We start from the raw sequence: 23797 nt of genomic DNA, 5'->3' as shown, positions 1-23797 counted from the left end.
TATAAAATGGCAGTAGCTGGCCTAAACCACCGCTGCTGCAATTTAGGATTTAAATATGCTCTGACCCACAGGGACTGGGTTAGCAACAAAATCAACTCAATCCATGAGTACTGAACTGGAACACAAGTATGAGAAGGGCTTGTGTATGAGAAGGGCTTGTGTCCTTTAAAAAAAGGATACACATATCTGCTAGAAGAATGACTTCTCTTAACAAAGACACCTCTGGGAGCCACAGTAAGTCAAAGCCACCGAATACACAGACTTTAGACATTCTCAGTGGGCTGCAAAAATGACTTTACTGCCGTTTAATACATGTTATTTTAAAACCAGCATTGCAACTCTTGCTTTATACAATGAATCATATAATTGAATTAAAAGGGTGAACAGTGATCCCACCATTTGTGCAAAAGCAATACACTGGCAGGTATAGCTCTACCCTTTTAAAATCACTTCAGGGGCAAATTATTAAAAAGAAAAATAACTGTACAGTACTTTTAATAAACTCATGAATACAGGACTCCTGGCTGATGTAGGTGTGTGAGCCTCGGCAATGCAGCCCCAGCTTCGACGGTTGAGTCCTGCTCCTCAGAACTAAGCAACTTTGTTTTCTGTTGGTTAGTTTTTTCTGTTAACCCTCATTTTGCCTAGTTCTCTCCACCCAACCCAAATTAACAGTTCTATGGGGTCAGCCAATCAAGCTTCCATTACTAAGCGGCTAGTCCTGCTAGCATGACTGGCTCTCCCATTAGCCCCTGCTCCCCCTTTTGTAGAGCGGCTGAGGTTTGCGTGAAGTGCTGCGTCCCTGCCGGAGCATCAGGGAAACCTTGGCACTGATCAACCTCTCTGGTCCACATGCCAGGTAGGGGGGCGTAGGAGCAGGCTGGGAGGGTAGGACGGCGGGAGTGGTCTCTGTCCAGTGGACTGTGACAGTGGCACAGCGGACCAAGACCAGGGGACTTCACTGGCTTATGAGCCCAGACGGGGCCGTTTCCGTGGGGACTGCTCTTCATCTTCGTCCTCCTCATCTTCATCGTCAGGGTAGTCTACAAGGCCGACCATCGCAGTCTGTCAACAAGAACACAGGTCACAGAACTCAAGTGACTAAACCCTGAGGTTTGGATAATTTTGACTACTGGGGTGGCAGGCAGATGGGACATTTTACTACAGATTGACAGGTAAAAAGAGGATATGGCTCACCTTGGCAACTAGAATGGCAGTTGACAGGGAAAGCTCACCTTGACTACCGGGGTGGCGGGTGGCGTTGCCGACTTGGCGGGGGAGCCGTTGGGACTGGCGGCGGAGGTGGGAGAGGTGGCTGGCTTGCAGTTGGCACCGTTGGTTCCGTTGGCAGCCCCTGCAGAATGAGAGAAGGTAAACTTAAAGCTGCCAGTTGGGGTCCGCTTTGGGAAGTTCTCTTTGTTGTCACTCTCTTTAACTGCAAAGAGATGGAAATACATAGGGTGAACATACCATTCCACAAGTTGTGGGGTTGAACACACACTGAGCAGAGTGGAGGCACTGACCTTTTTTTGCTTCCATATACTTTCCAAAGCTCTCTGGGAACTCTTCCTCAGGCCTGCTTTTCTCAATAGCCTCTCCATCTTCATTGAACCACATTTCCTCATCCTCGTCCTCGTCCAGCGTTCGGGCATCCCTACGATATCTGCTTGAATAACGTCAAGATTACTTTTAACAGGCTTTATGTAAATAACCAATTAAATGTTTTAAGTCACTCGACAATGCGACACTGCTGAAGTTACTCTGCTCAACACAAACTACTCTTAAATTATATGCTATCCTCTTTGGCTGAAACAAACCACAAATCAACTTCTCCACTCTAGTTCTCCATGTCTTCGGGAGATGATGCCTTACTGACCTGTTGAGTCTCAGAGTCTGTCGGTCCTTCTCCTGCTCATATCTGCCCTTCAAGCCCTTAAAAGTCTGGACGTATTCAATGGATTCAAGTGCTTTGTAGTAGTTGTCTATAATGTGTGCTATGAGGGACTTGATATCCTCCTGTAGAGATAGATAGATATTAGGGTGTATACGTGTGGTAAAATGGTTTTCAGACATGTTAAAAGGTGAATATGGGCATACCACTTTGATGAACTCAAAGAGTTCAATGATGGCTGAGTTTAAGAGGTTGTATCTAGTTCCATTGTCCAGCAGAGTGTTGATGACTGGCTCAAACAGGTTCCCTTTGACAATGTAGCGGTTGTAGTACTCATCCTTCTGCCCAATTATCCTCCTCATGAAGCGCAGAGCACCTGTTAAAAGACATAACAAATCAGTACAATCAACACCTTGAAAAAAGGAGTTGAGGAAACTCCATATTGCATCTATTTACACCACAAGCAGTACATTTAAGTTATATCAATGATTATGCTCCACCCAGGAGCCAAGGGTCCAAACGTTTGGGTTTTATCATGATGTGCTTCATTCAAATCATTCAATTATGAATAAACAAATTCAGTCTACTGACATACAGAATGTGTATGTCAGTTCTTGGTGCTTCCACTATTCTTGCACCCATATCCCCTCTGTAGTGTTTCCCAGTGACTCACACAGTGCAAGGAAGGTGTGTTTAGAGTTCATTAGCACCAGAACTCGTCGCAGCAGGTCCTTGTTCATAATGTAGGTCTTTATGTGGTACGTGTGGTGCTCTACACAGAACGTCAGCAGCTCCAGTATCAAAGCCAGGAGTTGGGCTGTCTGGAAATGATCTGAAAGACACAAACATGCATTTACAATAGGGAAAGAGAGACTTATATAAATTAGAATTATGATTGGGAGTATCAATGTATGATTACATACCAGGACACACTGGGTTGATCTTGGTGGACCCCTCTTGCAGATCTGTAAGACACAGTAAAAGCAATGAATATCAGTCTTACAAATGCATAAGTCTTTAACACAACACAGATCCCAACAAAGACATCATGGCCTGTCAAAATCGAATAGAATTGTATGTCACATGCGCCGAATACAACAAGTGCAGGCTTTACTGTGAAATGCTTACTTACAAACCCTTTCCCAACAATGCACTTAAAAAGAAAACTAACAAAGACAAAGTAAATAGTAACACAATAAAATAACAATAACGAGGCTATATACAAGGAGTACTGGTACCAAGTCAGTGTACCGGGAAATGAAGTAGTTGGGGACAATGAAGTAATATGTACATGTAGGTTTGGTTAGGTGATTGTTTGACGTACTATGTACATGTAGGTAGGAGGGTGAAAAGTAGAAAGACCGGGTAACCGTTTAACTGTTCAGCAGTCTTATGGCTTTAGGGTATATTAAGCCAATCAGGAGCCTTTTGGTCCCAGACCTGGCACTCCGGTACCACTTGCCGCGCAGTGACAACACGGTCACTTGGGTAGCTGGAGTCTGACAATTTTTAGGGCCTTCCTCTGACACCGCCTGATATAGAGGTCCTGGATGGCAGGGAGCTGGGCCCCAGTGTTGTATGACAAGCATTTGCCATTCCAAGCAGTACCAGATGCTTTCAATGGTGCAGCTGAAATGTTGAGGATCTGAGGGCCCATGCCAAATCTTTTCAGCCTCCTGAGGGGAAAGAGGTGTAGTTGTGCCCTCTTCATGACTGTGTTGGTGTGTTTGGACTAGAGGTCGACCGATTAATCTGAATGGCCGATGAATTAGGGCCGATTTCAAGTTTTCCTAACAATCGGAAATCGCTATTTTATTTTTTTACACCTTTATTTAACCTTTATTTAACTAGGCAAGTCAGTTAAGAACACATTCTTATTTTCAATGACGGCCTAGGAACAGTGGGTTAACTGCCTTGTTCAGGGGCAGAAAGACAGATTTTCACATTGTCAGCTCAAGGGAATCAGTCTTGCAACCTTACAGTTAACTAGTCCAACCCAATAACGATCTGCCTCTCTCTCTTTGCACTCCACAAGGAGACTGCCTGTTACGCAAATGCAGTAACGCCAATGTAAGTTGCTACCTAGCATTAAACGTATCTTATAAAAACAATCAATCATAACCACTAGTTAACTACACATGGTTGATGATATTACTAGATATAATCTAGCGTGTCCTGTGTTGCATATAATCTGACTGAGCATACAAGTATCTAAGTATCTGACTGAGCGGTGGTAGGCAGAAGCAGAGGCGTAAATATGAATTCAAACAGCACTTTCGTGCATTTTCACAGCAGCTCTTCGTTGTGCGTCAACCATTGCGCTGTTTGACTTCAAACCTATCAACTCCCGAAATGATGTGACCGAAGTGAAATGGCTGGCTAGTTAGCGCGCGCTAATAGCGTTTCAAACTTCACTCGCTCTGAGCCTTGGGGTGGTTGTTTCCCTTGCTCTGCATGGGTAACGCTGCTTCGATGTGGTGGCTGTTGTCGTTGTGTCGCTGGTTCGAGCCCAGGGAGGAGCGAGAAGAGGGACGGAAGCTATACTGTTACACTGGCAATACTAAAGTGCCTATAAGAACATCCAATAGTCAAAGGTATATGAAATACAAATGATATAGAGGGAAATAGTCCTATAATAACTACTTACCTGGGAATATTGAAGACTCATGTCAAAAGGAACCACCAGCTTTCATATGTTCTCATGTTCTGAGCAAGGAACTGAAACGTTCGCTTTCTTATTTAGCACATTAACACATATTGCACTTTTACGTTCTTCTCCAACACTTTGTTTTTGCATTATTTAAACCAAATTGAACATGTTTCATTATTTACTTGAGGCTAAATTGATTTTATTGATGTATTATATTAAGTTAAAATAAGTGTTAATTCAGTATTGTTGTAATTGTCATTATTACAAAACACACTTATTTTTTTTTAAACTATTTTTATTTATTTATATATATATTTTAAATCGGCCGATTAATCGTTATCGGCTTTTTTGGTCCTCCAATAATCGGTATCGGTGTTGAAAAATCATAATGGTCAACCTCTAGTTTGGACCATGATAGGTCCTTAATGATGTGGACACCGAGGAACTTGAAGCTCTCGACCGTCTCCACTTTTCCTGTAGTCCACGATCAGCTCCTTTGTCTTGCTGACGTTGAGGGAGAGGCTGTTGTCTTGGCACCACTGACATCTCATCGTCATCAGTGATCAGGCCTACCTAGGGCTGTGGCGGTCATGAAATTGTGTCAGCCGGTGATTGTCAAGCAAATAACTGCAGGTCTCACAGTAATTTACCGTTAAATTGACAAACACATTTAGCATCTCCTGGCTTTCATGCATAGCCTACAAACCACTGATGACGACATTTGGAACATCTACATTTTAAAATGTCTAATAAATCCATGATTTTAGATAGGTCAAAAGAAGCATGAAGAAAATGTAGTCTTTCAGAAGCATGAAGAAAATGTAGTCTTTCAGAAGAGCAGAATAGCATATGGAGTTGTCCTTATGCCATATGGCTGTGTGCTACACTAGCTCATTTAGCAATTAGAATTCTGTGGCATAATTTTATAGTATGACGAATACAATAGAACACTGCTCAATAAAAAACGTTCTGTGTTGAGTGGTTAACAAAGAAACAGGTCCTTCTCTATGCTTAATTTAGACTTACTAATATAACTTTAGTTGTGATGCAAACTTTGGGCTATATGTTCCGATTTTCAATCAATTCTATGGCTGCATGATGCGACTAGTGATGATTTGAAAAAAGTTACATGAAAGGCATGAGCTCTGCTGCACACACTTCATCAGGACACTCTTGACCCAAACTGCTACAGACCTATATCTATCCTACCGTGCCTTTCTAAGGTCTTCGAAAGCCAAGTCAACAAACAGATTACCGACCATTTCGAATCTCACCATACCTTCTCTGCTATGCAATCTGGTTTCAGAGCTGGTCATGGGTGCACCTCAGCCACGCTCAAGGTCCTAAACGATATCTTAACCGCCATCGATAAGAAACATTACTGTGCAGCCGTATTCATTGATCTGGCCAAGGCTTTCGACTCTGTCAATCACCATATCCTCATCGGCAGACTCGACAGCCTTGGATTCTCAAATGATTGCCTCGCCTGGTTCACCAACTACTTCTCTGATAGAGTTCAGTGTGTCAAGTCGGAGGGTCTGCTGTCCGGACCTCTGGCAGTCTCTATGGGGGTGCCACAGGGTTCAATTCTTGGACCGACTCTCTTCTCTGTATACATCAATGAGGTCGCTCTTGCTGCTGGTGAGTCCCTGATCCACCTCTACGCAGACGACACCATTCTGTATACTTCCGGCCCTTCTTTGGACACTGTGTTAACAACCCTCCAGGCAAGCTTCAATGCCATACAACTCTCCTTCCGTGGCCTCCAATTGCTCTTAAATACAAGTAAAACTAAATGCATGCTCTTCAACCGATCGCTACCTGCACCTACCCGCCTGTCCAACATCACTACTCTGGACGGCTCTGACTTAGAATACGTGGACAACTACAAATACTTAGGTGTCTGGTTAGACTGTAAACTCTCCTTCCAGACCCATATCAAACATCTCCAATCCAAAGTTAAATCTAGAATTGGCTTCCTATTTCGCAACAAAGCATCCTTCACTCATGCTGCCAAACATACCCTTGTAAAACTGACCATCCTACCAATCCTCGACTTTGGCGATGTCATTTACAAAATAGCCTCCAATACCCTACTCAACAAATTGGATGCAGTCTATCACAGTGCAATCCGTTTTATCACCAAAGCCCCATATACTACCCACCATTGCGACCTGTACGCTCTCGTTGGCTGGCCCTCGCTTCATACTCGTCGCCAAACCCACTGGCTCCATGTCATCTGCAAGACCCTGCTAGGTAAAGTCCCCCCTTATCTCAGCTCGCTGGTCACCATAGCATCTCCCACCTGTAGCACACGCTCCAGCAGGTATATCTCTCTAGTCACCCCCAAGACCAATTCTTTCTTTGGCCGCCTCTCCTTCCAGTTCTCTGCTGCCAATGACTGGAACGAACTACAAAAATCTCTGAAACTGGAAACACTTATCTCCCTCACTAGCTTTAAGCACCAACTGTCAGAGCAGCTCACAGATTACTGCACCTGTACATAGCCCACCTATAATTTAGCCCAAACAACTACCTCTTTCCCAACTGTATTTAATTTTTATTTATTTATTTATTTTGCTCCTTTGCACCCCATTATTTTTTTATTTCTACTTTGCACATTCTTCCATTGCAAAACTACCATTCCAGTATTTTACTTGCTATATTGTATTTACTTTGCCATCGTGGCCTTTTTTTGCCTTTACCTCCCTTCTCACCTCATTTGCTCACATTGTATATAGACTTGTTTATACTGCATTATTGACTGTATGTTTGTTTTTACTCCATGTGTAACTCTGTGTCGTTTTATCTGTCGAACTGCTTTGCTTGATCTTGGCCAGGTCGCAATTGTAAATGAGAACTTGTTCTCAACTTGCCTACCTGGTTAAATAAAGGTAAAATAAATAAATAAATAAATAAATCAGTCTCATTCCCAATTTGACAAGCACTTGATAATGCTTCAAATTTCCCGGCTGCACCCACTTTGTGTGGCGGTAATGCCCCCCCCCCAAAAAATCCATGCATTTTGTGGACAGTGGATGTTGTGCCCTTGGGCTAAATATAATCATTAATTAGAATTCCCTTCTCCTGGCTGCATGCTCCGAAGCACCTCTCACTCACATGGCTCCCTCAGAAAGCTATTTTCTTATTAGCCAATGCCCGTCACGCGATTGGGTCCTTCTCACAGGCCACAAGTGAAGAAAGACATATTGGGGACGCAACCATACGCATCCTTATCCGAGTCGCATATTGAAGATATTGGAAGAATTGTCAACATTTACTTTTCGTCAGCCAACAAGATGAGTGGGCCTAACGAACAGCAAAATCACTAGACTATGTCAATCTACTATCCCCCATAATACAAAAGTTGACCTATTCAATGCCAGAAATAAATATAACAAACAATCTGGGACAGTTAAATTAATACCTCCAACAACCATTAAAAAAAAACTTTAAGCAAAGAAAGCCCTATTTGGTAAAAGACCAGGTCCATATTATGGCAAAATCAGCTCAAATTAGCAAAGAGAATTAACAGTCCATCATAACTTTAAGACATGAAGGTCAGTCAATACAGAACATTTCAATAACTTTGAAAGTTTCGAGTGCAGTCGCAAAAACCATCACGCGCCATGACGAAACTGGCTCTCATGAGGACCGCCACAGGAAAGGAAGACCCAGAGTTACATCTGCTGCAGAGGATATGCTCATTAGAGTTAGCAGCCTCTGAAATTGCATCCCAAATAAATGCTTCAGAGTTCAAGTAACAGACACATCTCAACATCAACTATTCAGGAGACTGTGAAATCAGGCATTCATGGTCGAATTGCTGCAAAGAACCCACCACTAAAGGACACCAATAAGAAGACTTGCTTGGGCCAAGAAACACAAGCAATGGACATTAGACTGGTGGAAATCTGTTCATTGGTCTGATGAGTTTAAATTTGAGATTTTTGTTTTCAACCGCCGTGTCTTGTGAGACGCAGAGTAGGTGAACGGATGATCTCCGCATGTGTAGTTCCCACCGTGAAGCATGGAGGTGGTGGTGTGATGGTGCTTTGCTGGTGACATTGTCGGTGATTTATTTAGAATTCAAGGCAAACTTAACCAGCATGGCTAGCACAGCATTCTGCAGCCTTGCGCTTAGTGGGACTATCATACGTTTTTCAACAGGACAATGACCCAACACACCTCCAGGCCGTGTAAGGGCTATTTGACCAAGAAGGAGAGTGATGGAGTAATGCACCTGGCCTCCACAATCTCCTCACCTCAACCCAATTGAGACAGTTTGGGATGAGTTGGCCTGCAAAGTGAAGGAAAAGCAGTCAACAAGCGCTCAGCATGTGGGAACTCCTTCAAGACTGTTGGAAAAGCATTCCAGGTGAGGCTGGTTGAGAGAATGCCAAGAGTGTGCAAAGCTGGCAAAGGGTGGCTAAGTTGCATAATCTAAAATATATTTTGATTTGTTTAACACCTTTTTGGTTACTACATGATTCTGTGTTATTTCATAGTTTTGATGTCTTCATTATTATTCTACAATGTAGAAAATAGTCAAAATAAAGATGAGTAGGTGTCCAAACTTTTGACTGGTACGTATAGTACGTACGTATGGTCACTGTGGGGACTACGTCGTCGATGCACTTATTAATGAATCCAGTGACTAAATGTGGTAAACTCAATGCCATCAGATGAATCCAGGAACATATTCCAATCTGTGCTAGCAAAACAGTCCTGTAGCTTAGCATCTGCTTCATCGGACCACTTCCGTATTGAGCTCATCCCTGGTACTTCCTGTTTGAGTTTTTGCTTGTAAGCAGGAATTTAGAGGATGGAGTTATGGTCCAATTTTCCAAATGGAGGGCGAGGGAGAGGTTTTTTTGTGTAGAGTAGAGGTGATGTAGAGTTTTAATTTTTCTGCCTCTAGTTGCACAGGAGACATGCTAGTAGGAATGAGGTAAAACTAATTTCAGTTTTCCTGCATTACAATCCCTGGTTACTAGGAGCGTTGCATCTGGGCGAGAATTTTGTTGTTGTCTTTTTTGCATAGGGCGCTACACATCTCATTGAGTGCGGTGTTCTTTCCAGCATCAGTTTGTGGTAGTAAACAGACAGCTATGAAAGCTGTGACAGCTATGAAAGCTGTGACAGCTATGACTCTTGGTAAATAGTGGGGTCTACAGTTTATCATGAGCTATTCTAACTCAGGCGAGTAGAACCTCAAGACTTCCTTAATATTAGAGATCGGGGACCAACTTGTTGACAAAGCGACGTACACCCCCTCTCCTCAGCTTACCGGATGCAGACGTTTTGTCCTGCCAATGAAAAGAAAAACCAGCTCGATTTATATTTTCCATGTCCTTGTTTAGTCATGACTCAGTGAAACATAGCATATCACAGTTCTTCAGATCACGCTGATAGAATAGTCTTGAATGGAGCTCATCCAGTTTATTTTCCAATGATTGCACATTTGTCAATAGAACGTAGGGTAATGGCGACTTGTCCACTCGCCGTTGCAGTCAGGTTAGATATCCCGAACACCGACCTCTATAGACGCTGCTTCCACCAGTTACGGGGATATGAGCCTGGTCTGGGATGAGCGTTATGTCCTTCACCTCCGATTGGTTGACATAGAAGTCCTCATCCAAATCAAGGTTAGTAATCGTTGTTTTGAAGTCCAGAAGCTCTTTTCGGGCATATGAAATGGCCAAACATTAGGTATAAAACGAGTTAGGATCAGCGCAAACAAAGCTCAAAAGCACAACTGGTCAGGGGCCCATCCCTCTGGCGCCATTATACTGTCCAACATAAAGCCATGCATATCCACATACAGCTGGACCTAAACTCACCCATTCAAGCACGACATGAGACCAAAAACGTATGATAGTTAGATTACTTGTTGGTTATTACTGCATTGTCGGAAGTAGAAGCGCAAGCATTTCGCTACACTCGCATTAACATCTGCTAACCATGTGTATGTGACAAATAAAATTTGATTTGATTTGACACACAATGCATACATCCATTTAGATCAAAGGGTCCCCCCCTGCTCACCTTTACAGTTCTTCTCATCTACAGTGCTGGCCAATAGAGGGACTGTGAGGACCTGCATGCAGTACTTGTAGAAGAAGCTGAGGAACTCAGTCTTCTCTGTTTTCTAATGGGATTCAAAGTAAGAAGTCGATTAGACAGTGATGCTGAGATATTGCAGAGTTCTTTAAAATGTATGAAAGTTTGGTATAATTCTGCATTCTTGTACAATAATCATTACACCCAGTGTTATGACATAACTGTGTGTGAGTGACTGAGTGAGTGAGAGATCAGATAGGGTCTTACATTGGTGGGGGCCAGCATGTTCTCTGGGTCGATCAATGTGCGTAGAAGCCCCATAAGCTGCACAGCACCGCCCAACTCAGGGTCCGAGTCACAGATCATCTGCTTTATCACCACGTTGATCAGCAGCACATCCTAATGCACACAGAGAGGAACTTTGAGCGGCAACACCTACAGGAGACCTTGAACATCCTAAACATCTAATCCCTGAAAAAGTACACCGCCCCCCCCTTGGCCTTTTTCCTATTTTGTTGCATTACAACCTGTAATTTAATTAGATTTTTTATTTGGATTTCATGTAATGGACATATACAAAATAGTCAAAATTGGATAAGTGAAATGAAAAAAATAACTTGTTTCAAAAAAGTCAAAAAAATTCAACACCGAAAAGTGGTGCGTGCATCACCTCCTTTGCTATGAAGCCCCTAAATAAGATCTGGTGCAACAAATTACCTTCAGAAGTCACATAATTAGTTAAATAAAGTCCACCTGTGTGCAATCTAAGTGTCACATGACCTGTCACATGATCTCAGTATATATACACACCTGTTCTGAAAGGCACCAGAGTCTGCAACACCACTAAGCAAGCAGTACTATGAAGACCAAGGAGCTCTTCAAACAGGTCAGGGACAAAGTTGTGGAGAAGTACAGATCAGGGTTGGGTTATAAAAAAATATCAGAAACTTTGAACATCCCACGAAGCACCATTAAATCCATTATTTTAAAAATGGGAAAAATAGGGCACCACAACAAATCTGCCAAGAGAGGGCCGCCCACCAAAACTCATGGACCAGGCAAGGAGGGCATTAATCAGAGAGACAACTATGAGACCAAAGATAACCCTGAAGGAGATGCAAAGCTCCACAGCGGAGATTGGAGTATCTGTCCATAGGACCCCTTTAAGCCCTACACTCCAGAGCTGGGCTTTACAACAGCGTGGCCAGAGAAAAATAAGCAAATATGTTTGGTGTTTGCCAAAAGGCATGTGGGAGACACCCCAAATATATGGAAGACGGTACTCTGGTCAGATGAGACTACATTTTAGCTTTTTGGCCATCAAGGAAAATGCTATGTCTGGCGCAAACCCAACACCTCTCACCCCCCCCCCCACAGTGAAGCATGGTGGTGGCAGCATCACGCTGCTGGGATGTTTTTCCATCGGCAGGGACTGCCGGAAAATTCTTGAGGGAAACCTGTTTCAGTCTTCCAGAGATTTGAGACAGGGACGGAGGTTCACCTTCCAGCAGGACAATGACCCTAAGCATACTGCTTAAGCAACACTAATGGTTTAAGGAGAAACATTTAAATGTCTTGGAATGGCCTAGCCAAAGCCCAGACCTCAATCTAAGTGAGAATCTGTGGTATGACTTAAAGATTGCTGTACACCAGCGGAACCCATCCAAATTGAAATAGCTGGAGCAGTTTTGCCTTGAAGAATGGGCAACAATCCCAGTGGCTTGATGTGCCAAGCTTATAGAGACTTACAGCTGTAATTGCTGCTAAAGTTGGCTCTACAAAGTATTGACTTTCAGGGGGTTAATAGTTAAGCACGCTCAAGTTCTGTTTTATCTTATTTCTTGTTTGTTCACAAAAAACTTTATTTTGCATCTTCAAAGTGGTAGGCATGTTGTGTAAATCAAATTATACAAACACACCCCAAAAAAATCTATTTTAATTCCAGGTTGTAAGACAACAAAATAGGAAAAAATCCACGGGGATGAATACTTTCGCAAGCCACTGTACAAGTAACATTTTACTGGGTAAATAATCATGCCTTTATTTACATAATCACAGCTCCATATGGCACCTAGATGTAGCAGAGAAATTTGCCCACCAGTGTCACATTTCATGTAGACCTAGTTATATGACAAGGTTGATGCTATACTTACATCATCAGTCTGCTGTGGCTCCTGCATAACAAACTCCCGGACCATGGAGGGGCTGAACTCCACCAGATAGGAGAAGATATCTGTGGCTGCAGCCCTCACCTGCAAGTCGTCCATACCCTGTGGAGACGGTGAGACACACACTGATAGTGTGCTCTAACTAATAACTCATTCAGCGCCATCAAGGTGTTTCTTTAGGGCACATGTGTCAAACTCATTCCACTGAGGGCAGAGTGTCTGCGGGTTTTCACTCGTCCCTTGGACTTGATTCATGAATAAGGTCACTGATTATTAAGCAGTGGTGTAAAGTATTTAAGTAGTACTTTAAAGTATTTTTTACTTAAGTCGTTTTTGGGGTATCAGTACTTTATATTTGACTACTTTTACTTGACTACATTCCTAAAGAATATTATTTACTTTTTACTCCATACATTTTCCCTGACACCCAAAAGTACTAGTTATAATTTGAATGTTTAGCAGTATAAGGAAAAAGGTCCAATTCACACACCTATCAAGAGAACATCCCTGGCCATCCCTACTGCCTCTGATCTGGTTGACTCACAAAACACAAATAATTCATTTGTAAATTACATCTGAGTGTGCCCCTGGCTCTCAAAAAAAGTAAAGGAAATTGTGCCGTCTGGTTTGCTAAATATAAGAAATTTGATGGATAGCATTTACTTGTACTTTTCCTTAAGTCTGACAATTGAGTACTTTTCCCACCACTGTACTGAAGTACATTTAAAATCTGATACTACTTGATTAAAATTCTAAAATATTTTATTGTGTTACCTTAATATAAAACGACTCAAGTAAGTATGATAATTGAGTACCTTTCCCACCTCTGTTATTAAGGAACTCCCATCACTTGGTTGTCTAGGTCTTAATTGAAAGGAAAAAACAAAAACCAGCAGACACTAGGCACTCCATGGAATGAGTTTAACACTCCTGCTTTAGGAGCTCAGGAGCCTGGTACAATCTGGACTGACTTAATACCTTTAAGTTCAAGGTTAAGAAACATACTGTTTCATTTATTTTGACGTGCTTCCAAGATGCAGCCCTTGAAGTTGAGATGGTATTTCACATTCAAGGGATCAAGAGAACTTTGTCACATCAAAATGTCTAGGACAAATATGCAAAACCTGTTTGACATTTAATAGACATTTAATACAGTAGTAAAACCATTCATACCATGACTATTTCAAGAGCAGGAAGAATGCCTAGATTCGCCAGAGTCTTGAAGAAAGCATCTCTATTTTGCGGTTGCAAGGTTTGTGAAAAAGCACAAAATTCTTTGAAAAAGTTCACCTGTGAAGAGGAAGGAAAACAGAGGACAGTGTGTCACTGAAACCTTTATTGCATTAAAGCTAATTATTTGCATGCTTTTAATTAAACAAGTTGATCATTCAACTTACTAGTTCCCGCCTTTTACAGTCTTCTGTCGCTTCATCCGTTAGCTGTGCAAAGACTTCAGTTAGGAACTTCTCATCCTCCTGTAGTGCAAGGCAGGGATAAAAAGTTTACAAAAACATACTGCATCACAGTTTGTGGTCATGTTGAAAAAGCACCGGGACTTTACGTACTTCATTATGAAGTCGTCAAAGCTTAGCCAAAAGTAAAGCATGTTTTATATCGGTGGTTCGATTTGAAAGGAGAGACAAAAGGAGACAAATTGCCAGTTTAAGAAATGTTGTGGAACAAACAGCAGACTGAAGACGGCTGCAGCCAACATGGTTGAGCCCATCTCCGTGGTAACATGGACTCAGGACCTTGTCCCGAAGCTACCGACAGCGTCACCTCCTCCATGCTTCACGGAACCACACATGCGGAAATCATCCGTTCACCTACTCTGCGTCTCACAAAAACATGGCGGTTGAAACCAAATATCTCAAATTTGGACTAATCGGAACAAAGAACAGATTTCCACCGGTCTCATGTCCATTGATCCTGTTTCTTGGCCCAAGCAAGTCTCTTCTTCTTATTGGTGTCTTTTAGTAGTGGTTTCATTGCAGTTCGACCATGAAGGCTTGATTCAGTCTCCCCTGAACAGTTGATGTTGAGATGTGTCTGTTACTTGAAATCTATGAAGCATTTATTTGGGATGCAATTTTTGAGGTGCAGTAAACTCTAATGAACGTATCCTCTGAAACAGAAGGAACTCTGAGTCTTTCTTTCTTGTGGCGGTCCTCATGAAAGCCAGTTTCATCATAGCGCTTGATGGTTTTTGCGACTGCACTGAAAGAAACATTCAAAGTTCTTGAAATGTTCTGTATTGACTAACCTTTATGTCTTAAAGTAATGGACTGTGGTTTCTCTTTGCTTATTTGAGCTGTTCTTGCCACAATATGGACTTGGTCTTTTACCAAATAGGGCTATCTTCTGATACCACCCCTACCTTGTCACAACACAACTGATTTGCTCAAACGCATTAAGATGGAAAGAAATTCCTAAAATTATCTTTTAACAAGGCACAATTGTTAATTGTGACTACCTCATGAAGCTGGTTGAGAAAATGTCAAGTGTGTCCTCAAGGCAAAAACGTGACTACTTCGAATAATCTCAAATATATTTTGATTTGTTTACTACATGATTCCATGTGTTATTTCATAGTTTTGATGTCTTCACTATTATACAATGTAGAAAATAGTAAAAATAAAAACCCTTGAATGAGAAGGTGTGTCCAAACTTTTGACTGGTACTGTACATACATACACACAGTGCATTCAGAAAGTATTCAAACCCCCTTCCACTCTACAACATTGAGACTTGCCCCGAAGCTACTCATGCGCTGTCTTGGCTGTGTGCTCAGGGTCGTTGTCTTGTTGGAAGGTGAACCTCAAATTCAATTTTATTGGTCACACACACACATATTTAGCAGATGTTATTGCGGGTGTAGCGAAATGCTTGTGTTCCTAGCTCCAACAGTGCAGTAGCATCTAACACTTCACAACAATACACACACACATCTAAAAGTACAATTATGGAATTAAGACAAATATTTGATTGAGCATTGACTTAAAAACAGTAGAATAGAATACAGTATACACATAAGATGACTGGGAGACTAGTCAGGACCTTCACCCCAGTAGGTCTTGGGCGCTCTGGAGCAGGTTTTCATCAAGGATCTCTGTACATTGCTCAGTTCATCTTTTCCTCGATCTTGACTAAACTCCCAGTCCTTGCCGCTGAAAAACATCCCCACAGAATGAGGCTGCCACCACCAAGCTTCACCGTAGGGATGGTGCCAGGTGTCTTCCATACATGACGCTTGGCATTCAGGTCAAACAGTTCCATGTTGGTTTCATCAGACCAGAGAATCTTGTTTTTCATGGTGAGATTCATTTAGGTACCTTTTGGCAAAATCCAAGTGGGCTGTTAAGTGCCTTTTACAGAGTGGCGGCTTCCGTCTAGCCACTCTACCATAAAGGCCTGATTGTTGGAGTGCTGCAGAGATGGTTGTCCCTCTGGAAGGTTCTCCAATCTCCACAGAGGAACTCTGGTGCTCTGTCAGTGTGACCATAGAGTTCTTGGTCACCTCCCTGACCAAGGCCCTTCTACCCCGATTGCTCAGTTTGGCCGGGCGGCCAGCTCTAGGAAGTGCCTTTCTGGTTCCAAACGGCTTCCATTTAAGAATGGAGGCCACGGTGTTCTTGGTGACCTACAAAGCTGCAGAAATTATTTGGTACCCTTGATCAGATCTGTGCCTTGACACAATCCTGTCTCCGAGCTCTACGGACAATTCCTTTGACCTCGTGGCTTGGTTTTTGCTCTCACATACACTGTCAAAATGTAGGACCTTAGCCCTGACCTCAAACCCATTGAACACCTTTGGGATCAATTGGAACACGGACTGTGAGCCAGGCCTAATTGCCCAACATCGGTGTCTGATCTCACTAATGCTTGTGGCTGAATGAAAGCAAGTCTCTGAGGAAATGTTGCAACATCTAGTGGAAAGCCTTCCCCGAAGAGTGGAGGCTGTTATAGGAGCAAAGCGAGGACCAACTACATATTAATGGACATGAGATATTCGATGAGCAGGTGCCCACATACTTTGCCATGTAGTGTGTGTGTATATATATATATATATATAGATAGTAGTTCCCTTTAAACGATTATAAAACAGTGACTGTGGTCATTTTACTGACAAATAACCATCATCCAAAATCTCATGACTGTCACAGCCCTAACCAAGTCCCTCTTGAACTTCTAAACATGTATAATTACATTGCAAAGTGCCAACAAGGGAACTTACAACGTACATCGCGCAGATTTCAAATTAGATACCTTGATTAAAATTGAAGATACCCTATCAACTACAAACCCTTTCAACAATAGAGAAGTCACAAGCATTGATTTACAATACTGAAGACAAAAGCAGCAAAAACATATCACATTTCATGACAGTCCATTACTGTCAAATAAAATACATTCATAAAGTTAACCCTTTCCAGGTTGATGACAACAGCAGAATATCACATGTAATGATTACAATTGATGTTCAAATGTGAAGATGGAGGGAATGTTCCATACTTTTCACAGGAAAATAAAACCACCAGCAGAAAAACAACATTATCATCTACATTGACAATGGTGTGAAAGTTTGTGATATGTAGTGAGTTAAGATCAGTGACTGTGCTTTATTACCTTCACTTAACACACTAAAATGAAACCTGTTAAACTGAAAACACCAGAGCTGAAGAGGCAGTTCAGACAACACAAACAGATTTGTTTACACTCCATTTCTAGTCAAGAACAGCTAAATAGAAGAGAACATTTTCTGAGGGTTCTGTTGGTTTGCAGTAACTCACCTGCAGCATGCTGACTATCTCCACCTTGTTGAAGAAAATAAAGGATGTGAGGGTGGAAAGGAAGTTCTCCTCGAAGACAGAAGGTGTGGGCAGGATGATGTCCTGGATGTACTGCACCCGGTACGTCTGGTGGATCTTTTGCCGCAGCTCTGAGTCCGTGATGGGGATTACCTCCTTGAACTTGGCCGTCTTGGTGAGGAACTCCCGGTGCTTTTTAGGCTGCACCAGCGATGGATCAAACTCCAGACAGCCAACCACATCCATGATACAGTCGTCCGAGAACATTACCTCGAATAGAGCCGCCTTGTTGAGGAACAACACACCACGTACAATCTCATACAGGTGGTGTAGGCCCTCCCGGTTGTCGAGGTCCTCGCACACCTGGAAGAGCTGCAGCAGCTTCTTCATATAGCCTTCGCTCATAAGGGCCAGGGCCAGCTTCTCCCGGCGGATGGGCGAGGACAGGACAGAGGTCACAAGGTCAGCGATCTCCTCCAGCCTGGCCAGCTCGCATGGAGGCAGCTCCACCAGGTGGCTGGTCTCTGGCATCTCCTCGAAGCGCTCCTCCTCAGACTCATCAATGGGGTCCTGGGTGATCTCCAGCGCAGGGTCTTTCCCTTGCACCTGGGGAGGAAATTAGACACGGGGCCACATGTAAGAACTACTGAGAGAAAGACTGTAGTCCCATATTGCCAAGGAGAAAATTCAGTTACATGATATTCTATACTTAATTATTAAATGGCTTAGTTTTGCAAGAGACATTAATTTGTTTGTTTACTGCCCCCTAAAGAAGCAGCAGTGACCTAAGCACAGACATGGCTATTCATAGTATTGGGGCTTCAAATAACAAGCAAATACGGTACAATCAGTTGCTCTAGACAATGTTATATTGCAAAAGGATGTTGTTTAACTTACATGTGTCACCAACAATAGTGACATGTAGTTTATGTAGTTCAAAGTGTGCTTTCGGATGCCATAAAAAGACTAAACAGCATAGTAATGTATCATAAACCTTACACTGACTTACAAAACCATATAAACATGGTACTATACCTGACATATCTTTTCCCAGATTTCATCGCAGCCAGCTTTTTCCTGAAAACTCAGGGCCAGATCATAGTTCTCTGCTTCCGACCACACAATCAGGGTGTCCTGAGAGGGGGAAAACCATTCTCATGATCAAGTTGAAAAAACATATATTTTCATAACATGAAATTTGTAAATCTGGTCTTTGCATAACAATGTAAGAAAATAAAAATAATAATTGTGTCAAGTTAACTGCAACTGTACACATGCAGAATTCTTTAGATGCATAAGGCCAAGCCATAGACTACTCTCTGCTTCCACACGGCAAGCTGTGCTGGTGCATTAAGCCGGACACCAAGAGGCTCCTGAACAGCTTTGATCCCCAAGCCATAAGACCGCTAAATAGCTAAAAACGGTTGAACCCTACATTTTTGCACCGTCTCTGTGTACACTACTGGGACTCTACACACTAGAGGTCGACCGATTATGATTTTTCAACGCCGGTGCCGGCGTTGGAGGACAAAAGAAAGCCAATAACGATTAACCGGATGATTTTAATGTATATTTGTAATGACAATTACAACAATACTGAATGAACACTTATTTTAACTTAATATAATACATCAATAAAATCTATTTAGTCTCAAATAAATAATGAAACATGTTCAATTTGGTTTAAATAATGAAAAAACAAACAGTTGGAGAAGTAAAAGTGCAATATGTGCCATGTAAAAAAAGCACACGTTTAAGTTCCTTGCTAAGAACATATGAAAGCTGGTTGTTCCTTTTAACATGAGTCTTCAATATTCCCAAGGAAGAAGTTTTAGGTTGTAGTTATTATAGGAATTATATTACTATTTCTCTCTATATCATTTGTTTTTCATATACCTTTGACTATTGGATGTTCTTATAGGTACTTTAGTATTGCCAGACTAATCTCGGGAGTTGATAGGCTTGAAGTCATAAACAGCGCAATGCTTGAAGCACAGCGAAGAGCTGCTGGCAAATGCAGGAAAGTGCTGTTTGAATGAATGCTTACGAGCCTGCTGCTGCCTACCACCGCTCAGTCAGACAGCTCTATCAAATCAGAGAATTCATTATAATATAATAACACAGAAATACAAGCCGTAGGTCATTAATATGGTCAAATCCGGAAACTATCATTTTGAAAACAAAATGTTTATTCTTTCAGTGAAATACGGAACCGTTACGTATTTTATCTAACGGGTGACATCCCTAAGTCTAAATATCGCTGTTACATTGCACAACCTTCAATGTTATGTCATAATAATGTACAATTCTGGCAAATTAATTAAGGACTTTGTTAGGAAGAAATTGTCTTCACACAGTATGCAACGAGCCAGGCGGCCCAAACTGCTGCATATACCCTGACTCAGCTTGCACAGAACGAAGAGAAGAAGTGACACAATTTCCCTAGTTAAAAGAAATTCATGTTAGCAGGCAATATTAACTAAATTTGCAGGTTTAAAAATATATACTTGTGTATTGATTTTAAGAAAGGCATTGATGCGAATGTGCTTGTTAAATCACCCGTCTGGCAAAGTAGGCTATGATTCAACGATAAATTAACAGGCACTGCATCGATTATATACAATGCAGGACAAGCTAGATAAACTAGTAATAATCATCAACCATGTGTAGTGAACTACTGATTATGTTAAGATTGATTGTTTTTTATAAGATAAGTTTAATGCTAGCTAGCACCTTACCATGGCTCCTTGCTGCACTCGCATAACAGGTAGTCAGCCTGCCACGCAGTCTCCTCGCGGAGTGCAATGTAATTGGCCATAATCAGTGTCCAAAAATGCCGAATACATATTATGAAAATGTGAAATCGGTCGACCCCTACTACACACTAATGTATACTGACTACACACACACCATCATAATTTACACCGCTGCTACTCTGTTTCTCATACATGCTGATAACTAGTCACCAACCCATATACATATTTACCTTTATCACTCCAGTATTCCTACATATTGTAAATATGGTATTGGAACTAACCCTGTATATAGCTTATTTTCTTGTGTTATTAACTTATTTTTAGCACTACATTGATGACGATTAAGCTTACCTCATTGTTGGGTTAGGAGCTTGCAATAAAAGCATTTCACTGTCATTTTGCACATGACATTAAAACAGAGCAAAGAAAACACTGAAGTTACAGTGCCTTCAGAAAGTATTCACACCCCTTTACTTTTTCCACATTTTGTTTTGTTACAGCCTGAATTTAAAAAGGATTAAATAAAGATCAGTCATACACACAGTAAGTCATAATGTCAAAATGGAATTGATTTAGAGTTTGATGGATGTTTAATGGATGTGATAGGAGAAAATGGAGGATGGAACAACATTGTAGTTACTCAATAATAATAACATTGTAGTTACTCAATAATAATAACCTAGTTAGAAGAGTGAAAATAAGGAAGCCGGTCCAGAAAAACATATCCCAAAACATGCATCATGTTTGCAACAAGACACTAAAGTAATACAAAAAAAATAGCAAAGTAATGTACTTTTTGACTTGCGTCTAAAGTTTTGTGTTTGGGGCAATCCAATAGAACACATTACTGAGTACCACTCTCCATATTTTCAAGCATAGTGGTTGGTGGCCGCATCATGTTATGGGTGTCATCATAATAGTTAAGGACCGGTGAGTTTTTCAGGATAAAAAGAAACTGAGCTAACTCAGCCAAAATCGTAGAGAAAAACTTTGTTCAGTATGCTTTACACCAGACACTGGGAGACGAATTCACCTTAAAATAGACCAAATCTACACAAGTTGCTTAGTGGATGTTCCTGAGTTACAGTTTTGACTTAAATCTGCTTGAAAAATCTATGGCAAGACTTGAAAATGGTTGTCTAGCAATGATCAACAACCAATTTAACAGAGCTTGAATAATTTTGAAAATAACGTTCAAATATTGCACAATCAAGATGTGTAAAGCTCTTAGACTCACCCAGTCACATCTGTAATTTCTGCCAATTCTGATACTAACATGTATTGACTTCCGTAAATTAGATATTTCTTTATTTAATTTTCAATAAATGTGCTTACATGTCTAAAAAAAAAAATTCACTTGTCATTATGGAATATTGTGTGTAGATGGGTGAGAAAAAATATAAACTTAATGCTTTTTTGAATTCAGGCTGTAACAGCAAAATGTGGAATAAGTCAAGCGGTATGAATACTTTGAAGGCACTGTACACACAGCAGTCCATTATAGACAGGTTAACATATTGTCATGAGCTTTGTCCAGGAGGCAGAACTGAGCGATTTCCCCATAGGTCAGCTGCAAAGTCAAAATGTGCTACATTGTAAAAATTCATGAAAACAAACATTTGCTTTTAGGTCAGGGTTAGGCATTAGAGTTAGCAGTGTGGTTAAGGTTAGCTTTCAAATGACATAGTATTACTGTGGCTGTGCCAGCTAATACCCTCTGCACAGCTGCCTCCAGAACAAGACTAATGACGAAAAAACGCTAACCAACCCGTTATAGAGGCAGAATACTCACTTGTTGTTTCTGATATGCAGTATTTGGGCTGATTTTAGACTCCAGAAGAAGTGAGCCTAAAAGACAAATGGGAATTTAGTTAGCTACCCACTACCTTAATGAAATAATTAGTTGATGCCTAAATATTAACAAAATTATAATACAGAACGGGATAATTCAGTCACATGGGTGTGAAAGAACATGTTCTTCAATAAGACGGATGTTGTAACTGTAATTGTCATTCTTACTGCTGAAACCTGAACACCACACTTTTACTGACATGAACTGTGCATGTAAACAAGGACAACTACCCATAAATTAGCGAACGTGTGTTTTTGGCTGGCAAGCAAATGTCCCTTTATTTATTACCGAGTAAGCCAAGTGAGTTCACTAGCTGGTTAACGTTAATTACCTAAGCCAGCTGACTAACATTGGACCAGGTAACGTTAGTTAACTAGCTGGATATAGTACTTTTAAGCTGTACCGATGGTTAACTAGCTACTAATAGCTATAAAATAATTGAAAGGAAAACAGGATTACAAAGCATGTCAGTTAAACCACACTTTACTTCCAAGCATTGGCTAGCTAGCCATCTAACTAGGTAAGTTAGCTAACAAGCTGGTTTGAGTAAATAATGTTAGTTAATGTTAGCTGTTTATTGATTCGTTTATAGCTAACATTAGCTAACGAGCTACCTAAAGTAATTTATTTTGATGATGTGTATTTGATCTTCAAGCCCAACCACCAATAACATTAGCTAGCGTTAATATAAGTAAACGTTTAAATTTGTTAGCCAACGTTAAATAGATACCATTAGCTAGCTAACGGTAGCCAACTAGCATTAGCAATAGTGTGATGGCTAGAATAACTAACTTAATTCACACCGGCAGCAGTTACTGTAACGTTACGCTACTAACGTTAGCTAGCTAGTTTAGTTGGTGTTTTTACGTTAGTTAGTTACAGTCGCCGATTGTTCGCAAACTAGTTAGCGATGTTGATTTATTGGATTTGCGGCCTGTGAAATGTTACCAGCCAACTAGATAGCTGCGTTACGAACAAAACAAACATGCGACGAGCTATCTGACCATCTGCTAATAGGATATGTTAGCTAACAACTCACCGTCGGATTCTGCCCGAACTAATAATGATATTCCCTTCAGTCGTTCGACAAAGGTAGACGAGACATGTCCTGTGCCCCTATCATCCCACTGTCGGTCTTCATTCAGCGTATATACTTTCACACGCCGCCGAGTATCCGACATGGTTACCTTGAGCGGAAAAGCTAACAATCTAACGTTAGCTAGCCACTAGTTCACTATTTCAAATAGTTGCCTAGCTATTTTCTTATCCCCGAACTTCAAACTTTGTTTCTACCCGCATGTTTTGCAATAATGTGCTAAAACGTAAAGCTAATTCACGAGCATATTACGATTATTATTATTTTCCCCGCAGAATGCCGGATTTCTAGCTAGCTAACTGTACAATTCACCGTTGAAAACACAACTACGACGGCCTCTTCACTCTCATCCAGAGACCGCCATCTTGTAATCCGATCTTGTCTTTTTCTTCCCTACGTCAATCAAACGGTTACCACCGCGGGGTCTCCTCAGAGGGGCTACGGAAGCCGGTGTGTCCCATGCCACATTCGCGCCGCCCAAAGGTCCCCCGCCCTCTCCACTTTCCTTCCATT

The 23797-nt window shown here is 41.4% G+C and overlaps 1 protein-coding gene across 4 annotated transcripts; it reads right to left on the bottom strand.

Annotated features, from left to right (window-relative positions):
- Positions 1-171: 171 nt before the first annotated feature.
- LOC109899771 (serine/threonine-protein phosphatase 4 regulatory subunit 3) lies at positions 172-23679 on the bottom strand. Of its 4 annotated transcripts, none has more exons than XM_020495284.2 (16): positions 23228-23679; positions 22129-22184; positions 18616-18714; positions 17563-18186; positions 14170-14247; positions 13946-14062; positions 12758-12874; positions 10872-11003; positions 10590-10692; positions 2815-2856; positions 2565-2723; positions 2098-2267; positions 1877-2016; positions 1524-1663; positions 1236-1435; positions 172-1065 (listed from the first exon to the last, which is right to left on the bottom strand). In XM_020495284.2, exons 1-16 carry the CDS (start codon positions 23367-23369, stop codon positions 967-969), a joined length of 2418 nt encoding a protein of 805 aa, XP_020350873.1. In that variant the 5' UTR covers positions 23370-23679; the 3' UTR covers positions 172-966. The 4 variants fall into 4 exon arrangements, with proteins under 4 accessions (XP_020350873.1, XP_020350875.1, XP_031691481.1 ...); XM_020495286.2 differs by having other exon boundaries at positions 1236-1354; positions 23228-23673; XM_031835621.1 differs by having other exon boundaries at positions 1198-1356; positions 1525-1663; positions 23228-23658.
- Between the last annotated feature and the right edge of the window lie 118 nt (positions 23680-23797).

Source organism: Oncorhynchus kisutch, linkage group LG11 (genome assembly GCF_002021735.2).
Source record: "Oncorhynchus kisutch isolate 150728-3 linkage group LG11, Okis_V2, whole genome shotgun sequence".
In the NCBI taxonomy this organism is placed as follows: Eukaryota; Metazoa; Chordata; class Actinopteri; order Salmoniformes; family Salmonidae; genus Oncorhynchus; species Oncorhynchus kisutch.
The sequence above is the reverse complement of the archived record's forward strand: the minus strand, read 5'-3'. Positions and strand labels throughout refer to the sequence as shown.